The sequence below is a fragment of the Beta vulgaris genome, chromosome 3, assembly GCF_026745355.1.
Source record: "Beta vulgaris subsp. vulgaris cultivar EL10 chromosome 3, EL10.2, whole genome shotgun sequence".
Lineage (NCBI taxonomy): Eukaryota > Viridiplantae > Streptophyta > Magnoliopsida > Caryophyllales > Amaranthaceae > Beta > Beta vulgaris.
Window position 1 is genome coordinate 46706688 of NC_079204.1, and position 10097 is coordinate 46716784.

Genomic DNA, 10097 nt, shown 5'->3' on the forward strand with positions numbered 1-10097 from the left:
TGTATTTTGAAAAGCGCGAGTGTATCTGGTGAATAAATCGAAAACTCGGGGTACTTGGTGAAAAAATCGTAGATTAAACACTATTGATGTTTGGTTCAATTTTTTTAAAGTAATTGTTGGTTTGAAGGAGAGAGAGCAATATCAATGCTACCTCTTGGGTGGTTAACTCTGTTAGTCGTATTTTATTAAATTGACTATTATATCATATAAATACTCTTAAAAAAATTCTTGATCCCACTAACTTTTGTTTTATGACTTCATCCCTAATTGAACCCAAGCATCTTTGATGTTTATCAATTGATGTCTTGATGATAGTTAATTAAGAAGAGAGAGAATACGTAGGTGGAATCTAAAAATTTGACTTTGAAAGTATTGACAAAAATTTCGTCCATAACACATTCCACATCAGCGAGTACGTCCTAAAATTACAACACTCTAAGATTAGGTAAGACTAACATGCAACATTACGTGGCAATCCGCTATTGGCTATCAAGTCAACATAAAACACGCGACTCTTATGAGGCTGTGATTTTATGGCCTTCTCAAAGTCTGCGCGCCCAAAAACTATAGCAAAAAAAAAACTCAACAAATAACAATAGAAATAAAAGAAAGAAGAAAAAACACCCCAAAAATACTCCCTAAACTTTAAACTTATACACTCAGTCACTCTCTCTCCTCTCTCTAGCTGGACGTTGTTGTTCACATTCAAGTCACACTCTCTCCATTTTCTCTCTCCTAAAAAAGTGGATTATTTGGGGAAAAACTTCCCTTTTTCATCACAGACAAACAGAGAAAATAGAGAGAGAATCGCTTCGAAGCCAAGCTAAAAAAGTCGAACAAACCCTAGCTCCATCAATTTTACTATTAACAGGAGAGAGAAAGTGGTCGCACTTTGCTCTCATTGATTACGATTGTTCTTCTCACATTTTAGATCTCTTTAAATTACTCCTTTAATTTCGCAATGTGCAGATAAATATCATTCTTAAGGTAATTTTTTTTTTTTTGAAAATTTCGATTTTTTTTGTGTTCTTGTTTCATTTGCTTTAATTCTGTGTAATTTTGAGTGAAATGTGGAATTGATTATTTTGTTGCTACAATTGAGTAGTTTATAGAGGAAATGGCGTCGAAGCAAGGGTTAAAATCAAGAAAAATGGCGAATTCTGCATCATCTTCAACTACATCATCGTCTAAGAAGTTTCTAGAAACTTCGGTTGATGGACAGGATTCTCCGGCGTCATCTTCGGCGAGGAGTAAGCCTCATAATCAGTACTACTCTGAGAGTGCCGTTGTTGAGGCTGATAAATCGAAAGAGAATGTCACCGTCACAGTTCGCTTTCGTCCTCTCAGGTGAAAATTTTGCTTTTATTTTAATTTGCTTTGATCAATTTAATGAAGTTCTTTTTTGTTATTAAATAATTTTATTAATAATTTTATTGGCTGTAATGGCGTGGAATTAGTCCTAAGGAAATTAGGCAAGGAGAGGAGATTGCGTGGTATGCTGATGGCGAGACGGTTGTGAGGAGTGAGCATAATCCGTCGATAGCGTACGCCTATGGTAATTTTCTATACATGCATGATTGATAATTTGGTAATGTAGGTATAATTTTGAGTCTTAGTGAAGAGTTTGATGTTGTTTTACAGTTAGAAGTTTTTCTAATATCTGTTGCTAGCATTTATTGTCTTCAATGTAAGTATGTAACGTCGTACAGCAATGATGGAGAAATAAAATTCGATATATATAGTTGATAACATAGAAGTTTTCAGTTTGAAATGCATATTTTTGGTGTGGATTAGCTAAGTACTTCGGATATCAGAGGACATATTGTGGAGTCATTGCAGTCATGGTGTTATACTTGGTATGTTAAGGGACACCAACTAATCTAATGAAAGCTGGTGGAAGTTTTTATCAGGAAAGATCATTAATGCAGAATTAGAGCTCTTTTTTCTGTTTCTTTATTTGGTAAGAGGCATGTCACATGTGGTCTTCTAGATGGATTGCTTTTTTATTTTGTTTTCTTATCTAAAAGTCCCTTTTATCTTTGTAGATCGAGTTTTTGGGCCCACAACCACAACACGACATGTTTATGATGTTGCCGCTCAGCATGCTGTCAATGGTGCGATGGAGGGCATCAATGGTACTAAGCAAGTTAGAATGTTTTCTGATCTAGCTGAACTATGCATTTGTGTCTTCAATTATCTATGACCTATCCTTGCTAACATATCACGAGTTAGCGGTATATTTGTATCTTTTAGAAATTTACTTACCTTATTACCTCCATTGGAGAGTGTTCTATTCAACTGAACTTGGCTTATCTGATCCGACCTTATTTGGACTTATCGAAACTTATTGTAGTTGTGAATTTAAAATATAAAACTTAGTAGAGCTTATTAGAATTCTGAACTTATTTAAACTTATTTTTGTTAAAGTAATTATAAAAAAGTTGAAAGAAGACACCATTAAGCCTATTTGATCCACATGAGTTCATTCTTTCATTTTCCAAATTTTTCAAAGGGCCTCAGTTTTGTGAAGCTGTCAGTTTTTTGACCATCATCTTACAGAAAACCTAATGAGTTTGAATTGTTCATGCATTCAGTAGGTTTGTCTTATAGTATCATGCAAACATTTTATACTCAACCAGAACTTGTATGGTTGCAATGAAGGGTAACATTAACATCACACTTTATCTGCACCATAATACTGGCATTTGATTCATTGGTCTCTGATATTAGTCTATACCATATGTTGACTATTTCTTTCATGGCTGTATCTTTTGTCAAATTCTAATTGCAAATGCTTTTGTATTAAGGCTACTTCTTATCAGTTTTGTGTTCGCGTGATTTCCTCCTACTTGTCCTATTGCGTTGTAAACCTAATTGGATTTCACTGTCATATACTGTGGCTTTTATTTCTCTGTCCAAAAATTTGTGCGAAATCCTCCCTTTTACATTTTGCTGCTGCGCTTATGTATATTTTCTTTCTTGCTGAAATCGTCAACTAGGTCAATCATGTTGATAAATTGGAGTATGGAAGTTGACTTTCTTTTTTGGTTGTAATAGGCACTATATTTGCTTATGGAGTGACCAGCAGTGGGAAGACTCATACTATGCATGTGAGACCAATAACACGTCTTTTCTGTGTAATTTGTCTATTATTGAATCGTTGAGCATGCATCCTTTCTTGATCATTAACTGCACAGAATTGCTACACCACTGCTGTTGCAATTTGATTTCCACGAGTGTTTGAGTTGAACTTTCAATCAATCAAGCTGCATTCTGGACTTCCAATCAATCACACATGAGGGAGAAGTTTTTCCTGGTTGTATTTGTTGGATTATGCTTCTCTGAGGCGCAGTATATCCGATCTATGTCGTGCAAGACATGAGAAATTTTCTTGATCCATATTATTTCATATTATATATATACTTGGCTTTTGCTGAATGAATGTGGCCAGAATTGATCAACTGACATTGACCCTGTCAAACTCAACATTAATGATTTTTTTTTCAGCTGCTAAGATTTTTTCCTTCATTGCTACTTTAGGAATTGCAGCTTTGAGTGGCCTCTTTAATTATCCCGCTCCCAGCTGGCAATGCAAAATAATTTTCTTTCATTAAACGAGCTGGAGTAACATATATGTAGTTGTAGAATTTATGTGCCATTATCTGTTTATCTTATTGATACTGTTTTAGTGTTCAATTTTTTGGGGAAGATTATCACTTCATTTAAATTGTTAACATTGTCATTTACTCATATATGCTTAGTTTATTCCTAAAAGGCATTAGGTGGAGCCATATGGGATATCGAAGTTTTTTTTTTTTGACCTTTTTCTATTTGTCGACTCACCATGTTATTGCATGGTGATTTTATTTTTTTGAGGCCTTGACGATACTACTTTTGATGATTCGTTTCTATGCAGGGCGATCAGAGATCCCCTGGAATCATACCATTGGCTGTGAAAGATGCTTTTAGTATCATCCAAGAGGTTCTCATTCACTTTCCTTCCTGAAAAAGTTTACATAATTTTTTGCTGTTTAAGGCTATTTTCTGACATACATTCATTCATATCCTAGACTCCTAGCCGAGAATTTCTCCTTCGCGTGTCATATATAGAGATTTATAACGAGGTATGTGTTTCAGTAGATGTTATCTTTTTAGTCAATGAGACATGTGTCCGATTAATTATGCTTACATTTTCCAGTATATCATTAACTTTACTTAAGTCATCAATTATTGAACTTGTTACATAAATATCCTAGATGTTAGTGTAATAATTCTTTTTGTTTCGCGAATTCACTTAACGCAACATACAGTTAGAACCTATTACGTGGTTGACTTGGCCTTATTATAGTTTTATATTTGTTTTTATTCAGGTTGTAAATGACTTGTTGAATCCAGCTGGGCAAAATCTACGAATCAGAGAGGACCATCAGGTACTTTCGTATTGGACTTGGATTGCGAATCTCTGCTCATGAATCTGTTTTGTTTTAGCTACCGGTAAATTAGAAGAATAAAGAAAGAATAGGCATTTTTATCCCGTCCTTGATGCTTCATCCTTGTATTGTTTTTTAAAATTTACAATTTCACACAACCAGAGAGTAGAGAATTGGTAAAGCCCTTTTGACATTGAAACTTTTTTTTAAGTACAGCACCCCTTTTTCTCTGCTGTCTCTTAGGGTCCAACTCTTCACATACTCCCCTACCCTTAACCCACTCCTTATCTTGGCATGTGATATTGGAATCTCAGCGATACTAGGGGAATTTCAGTAAGAACCCTCATCGTCATGACTTTTAAGCCAAGGCCCAATATAGTAGCAGCTCAGACCATTACATTCTGATGAAATCTTGGAACTTGGAAGTACTTGAATCAGAAATCTACAAGTTTGAGGTCCTCCGGTTCACCCAGAATTTGTGTTGTGATGTATTGTATCCCCAGTCACTTGAGTTATCAGTTAGCCTCTCAAGTAATGGCCACCTTGAGTGATCCAGCTTTGTGGAATTTGAACTCCTTTATTCCGTTACGTAGTGGCCAATGTTTAATAGACTTACACTTGTCATTCCGTGAAATGGCGTCATTCGTAAGATAACACCGCGATAAAAATCCACATCCTTGCTGCGTCATCTACTACGTATTGCTGACGCGTCACATTATATCGTTCGTTTATCTGTTACATCCATTCCCTTGTCAGAATTGGCCAGAAATAGGCTAAAGGACATTGCAACATAAAAACAACATGAGCACACCAAAGAAGGGAGAAGAGTGTCACTTGGGCTTTCAAGTTGGTTAATGTGTATGAACTGCGTCTCTTCACATTAATACTAGGATGGGGCATTCATGTTTTAAGTACTATACACACACACACACACACACACACACACACACACACACACACACACACACACACACACACATAGTACTATGAAAGGTTTGGCCATATTATGTTTGAAAGGACACTTAAACTAGAAAAATGCAAAGTTGAGGTTAAAATCTCTCATTGTGTTCTTTCTTTCTAAAAATATTCACGTTGTGCTTCATTCGTTTCAAGTTGCTGCTGTGACATCACAACCGTAACTGTGGATGTGACAGTTACTGGGTTTGTGGCTGCATATTCTAGATTTTCTTGTCTCGCTACCTTTTTCATGAGTTTGCCGGATGAAGAGGATTGGTGTGGTAGTGGCAGTGCTCTGAAAGCCAAGTATATATTTATTATGGTTCAGCTCACTTGGCCGATTCAAGAATGGTATATAAGTTCTTTTAGCTAACTGTAGGCAAGTAGTAAATTCTCTATTACTCTCTACCTGCTAACATAGCCAATATCCTTTGGTGAACCAGGTAAGTCTCTGTCTCGATCTTGTATTGTTTTGTATGCCTTACAATTTATTTCAATGGATATCCAATATAGAGGGTTGTGTGTGAGTCAATGGTTGGTTATCATATGCTGGTTGTCTTGGAGTTGCAAGGATAAAGAACGCCATGTAGAGCTTAATTGTCGGTTCATCTAACAATCAGTGGGCCTAGTCGGCGTATATCTTAGTGTGAGATGGTCCTTCTGGTCTACTTTTATGGAAATTTTGTGTCTAGTTGAAGTGACATCCTTGCAAGATTTCTACTAAGGGTCCATTATACTTAGAAAGGAATCAATCCCTTGCATTTCTTTGTAGATAAAGGCATAGATCTGCCATCCATTATCCAGGATATGGGAGTAGATAAGTTTCCTTTGTGGTTGTTCAGTTGTACAGGTACTTATATCACTCTTATGGAAAGTTTTTGGATGACAATCGAGAGGGTGGGAGATATGTCTAAAAAAGTCAACCGTGTTCCCCTAACCTTTCATCTTCCAAATATTTTTCAGATAGGATTCTGTAGACTTATAGAATCAAAATTATTGCTTGCTTTGGAGGTTGCTCTGTGGCTTACATTATGTCATCATACATAACTCATAAAAGTCGAAAATTAATTGTAGGGAATCTTCATTGAAGGTGTGAAGGAGGAAGTGGTGCTGTCACCCGCTCATGCATTGTCATTGATTGCAGCTGGCGAAGGTATTTGTGATACTAGCTCTCTTTAGCACTGCATTTATGTAAAGCCCTGCTATAATATTTTATATTCCATTTAGAATTTCCAGGCTTGAGCTGAATGTTAAGAATTTAGAAAACATGATTTTTTTCTCTATTTGTAGCAGTTGGTATTCGAGTTAGTTGACTGACTAGCAAGATAACATGCACCATATCCGTTAGCTTTGCAATAGTTGTATACCTTTGATCTTTATAGCTATTCAAGATTCAGAGAATCATAGCTTCACTTTTGATCATGTAGAAGCGTGTTCTAGTGAATAAGAGAGCTAAACCTGACCTTGAAGGAGGAACACCCTCAGCTTGGTTTTCCGTTTTTCTGATTTCTGTGCACTTCTTACAAAGCTGACATTTTTTTGTAAGCACATACTATTTAGTATATTCCTTTGTTGCCTCCTCTATTACACCAGTCCCTGCTTTAGGCTGCTTCAAATGTATGTGCAGCATGGAGATGAGAGCTTGGTGGAAAGGCACAAGGGAGAAAGGAGCTATCCCCTCCCTTCTTTCTTTTGGTCAAAACCAGAAGTAGTCGTTCCTAAAAAAAAAAAAAAATCAAAAGTGGTCAAGAGGAGTAGTGAGTAGAGGAAAAAGTTCCTTAAATGGGGTGTTTGGTTTGGAAAATGGCCTGTTTGTTAGCTGTTTCCTATGTGTAATGCTTATCTCAGTCTCATTTTAGTAGTTGCTTCTACTGCTATGATAATGCCCATCTCTTGGATGTGGAGAGAATTGATGTGATAAAGGTAGATGATCGGAACTCTATATCTCGACTTTCTTTATATTTTGGGACAATGATAGAAGAGTCGAGTTGCAAGCTGCAAATCTTGCTATGATTCCTGTTCCTTTATGACCATTTTAAATTGTTTCATTTGAGCTTTTGAAGTTATAGTAGCACATCTTCATCCCCCCTTCTCTCTTTGATCTTCTTTCATAAAATTTCTAGCATCAAAAAATAAGCCCTCTTGTTCTTGCCTAGTATTTTCCGTTTTAGAAGTTCTTTTTATTTCTACATTTGATTGTTTGTGAAGGGGGCCTTATGAGACTTCGGCTCTCGATAGTCTTTACATGTGTTGTGTGGTTTAACCTTAATGACCTCTCTTCTTAGAAGTTGGAACATCTGGCGTAAGTTTTTGAGGTGTTTGGGAAAATGTTTCTTTGCTCTGAGGATAGGAGATGAAGTTCAGAGATTCAATCATTATTTGGATTTGTATTATATAGTAGTGAAATGAAATAATTCCTTGATTAGTTGGCATTTCAACTATACTGATGAGTAGTAGGTCATTGCATTTGGAATCAAGAGTCTCTCCCTAATAATAGGTACTAGTCTAAGGATAGTGCTGTTCCTTATTTGGCTTTGGCAGTATACTTTTAGTTTCCAAGTTTTGGGATTGGGTCTGATACTTTTGTGATTTTTATGTGTAGATTTATAGTAATAGTTAAAGTAAATTGCATTTGCACCTCGAAAACAATGTCTTAAAGAATAGTTTTTGTTCGATCGTAGCAGTTCAAAGTAGCAAGCGACATCATTTTTGATTTTTATGTACTAAGTGAAATTTGTTCTTTAGTATATGTTCTCCTCTATCATACTTGCCCTATTTTTGCATTCTTTCGAGCTCAATGTATTGTAAGTAACAAAGTAGTAAAGGGAGGGAGGGGGAAGAGACTAAGAGAGCATGAACTCGAGGGAAATGGAGCCAGAGTAGAGAAAAGTGAAGGGAGGAGATAGGCATAGAGGTTTGGAGGCCAAGATGAGTATAGGTAGCAAAGAGTGGGAAAGAAATAGTAGAATATAATTTTTCAAATGAGGCAAAATAGAGTCCATTGTGTCTGGGATTGGCAAAGAGTGGGAGAGAAATAGTAGACTATAATTTTTGAAATGAGGCAAAATAGAGTCCATTGTGTCTGGGATTGGTTATGACGCTAAGATTGATACTTGTTTGTGCTTCATGTCAAGAGACCAATTTTCTTAAATTTAATGTGAGGTCTATGAAATTTCCAATTTATGTTTAAATTTGAATGGATGACTATGATTGATATCGATTGCTATGATGATGTTATCTCTAATGTCATCGCGTTGGACCATGCCATCATTTGTTATGTGATCTTTTCTTTTGGTGACAGAACACAGACATGTTGGCTCTACCAATTTCAACATTCTTAGCAGTAGGAGTCATACCATATTTACCTTGGTAAGTTGCTGCTATCTTGTCCTATGAATAGGCTATTTAAGCATGGAAGTTGGGGTGTTGAATCAGATACTTTATATCTTGGAATCCTTTACTTTCTAGTTTTTCTAATATCTATAGTAAAAGGTCATACTTTTGCTGCTATCATTTCATCTACATGTGGAAGATCTTATGTATTGTTTTGGTTCTAGTATATGTTTTGATAAGTATATTTAGTATCTTTGTATGAAGTAATAACCTTTATCTCTCAGATACTTTACCTCTGCATTACATGAATTGTTGAAAATGATGCGGCTTTGAGAACTTGCTCATAGAAATGTGTTTGATGCCTGAGAAAAAGATGGAGTTGATATAATGTTCAATAAGCATCGTACACTATGATTGAAAAATTATTGCATAAACCGGATAGTGGTTGACTAGATTCTACATGCAAATTTTATGTTTGGGTATTCAAGTGTTTCGTTCTTATTCTTGTACTAGCCTTATATGCACGCGATGTATGCGAAAAGAAATAAAAAGTTCAATTGCGTAACAACATGTACGATTTTTTTTTTTTTTTTTGCAAAGTTCACTATATTTTTTTTCTTTTGAAAAACCAATTAATTGGAGAAGTTGTAATTGTTTTTTGTTAGTTGAGGTATAATTGTAAAAGAGGGTGGACACCAAGTCCTCCCCTTTTCCCTTACAGATTAGAGATTCGAGAACCCGGCTGAAACTTATTATTTGAAATTTTAAGTGCTGTATTCTTTGTCTTCCTATCAGACAATTGAGAGCAGTCCCTGTGGTGAAAACAGTGAAGGAGAGGCTGTTAACCTGTCACAGCTGGTATGTTTCTGTGGGTTGTGCGTTTCTTCCTTACTCTGAAATTGGTTCTGAAATTCAACAAGTTCCCTCTTGTAGACTGAAGCATACATTATAGGCTTATAAATTTGATTTATCTAACTTATGCATGCAGCATCTCATCGATCTGGCAGGTTCCGAGAGCTCCAAAGCAGAGACCACTGGTGTCCGGCGGAAAGAAGGATCCTACATAAATAAAAGCCTGCTGACTCTTGGAACAGTGAGGCTCCTGAATAGATTTATGACTTAATTATATTATTACTATTTGGAGCAGAAATGACATTACTATGCTGTCTAAACATAAAAAGTATATTTGTTCGTGTTAGCACTATTTTCTTTTTTCTTTTGTTGGAATCACAGTTTAAAATACGGTGTGAATTACGTTCATAGTGATGTAGAATTAGGGTTGAGGTCTAATGAGGAGAGGAACCAAAATACGTGACCAAAATTGAAGGAGTGAGGTTTTCTTGTGATCGAATTATACAAGGCCCAAGAAGGGAGGGG

At 36.0% G+C, this 10097-nt stretch overlaps 1 protein-coding gene across 1 annotated transcript in view; it reads left to right on the top strand.

Annotated features, from left to right (window-relative positions):
- Window positions 1-644: 644 nt before the first annotated feature.
- Window positions 645-10097, top strand: part of LOC104906757 (kinesin-like protein KIN-7K, chloroplastic) — a 24197-nt gene continuing 14744 nt past the window's right edge. Inside the window, exons 1-12 of the mRNA XM_010695558.4 lie at window positions 645-987; window positions 1106-1347; window positions 1458-1555; window positions 2046-2135; window positions 3058-3110; window positions 3917-3982; window positions 4071-4124; window positions 4371-4430; window positions 6462-6540; window positions 8689-8756; window positions 9516-9578; window positions 9709-9813. Coding sequence (XP_010693860.2) covers window positions 1118-1347; window positions 1458-1555; window positions 2046-2135; window positions 3058-3110; window positions 3917-3982; window positions 4071-4124; window positions 4371-4430; window positions 6462-6540; window positions 8689-8756; window positions 9516-9578; window positions 9709-9813 — 966 coding nt within the window. The 5' untranslated portion in view covers window positions 645-987; window positions 1106-1117. The remainder of the gene's footprint in view (window positions 988-1105; window positions 1348-1457; window positions 1556-2045; window positions 2136-3057; window positions 3111-3916; window positions 3983-4070; window positions 4125-4370; window positions 4431-6461; window positions 6541-8688; window positions 8757-9515; window positions 9579-9708; window positions 9814-10097) is intronic.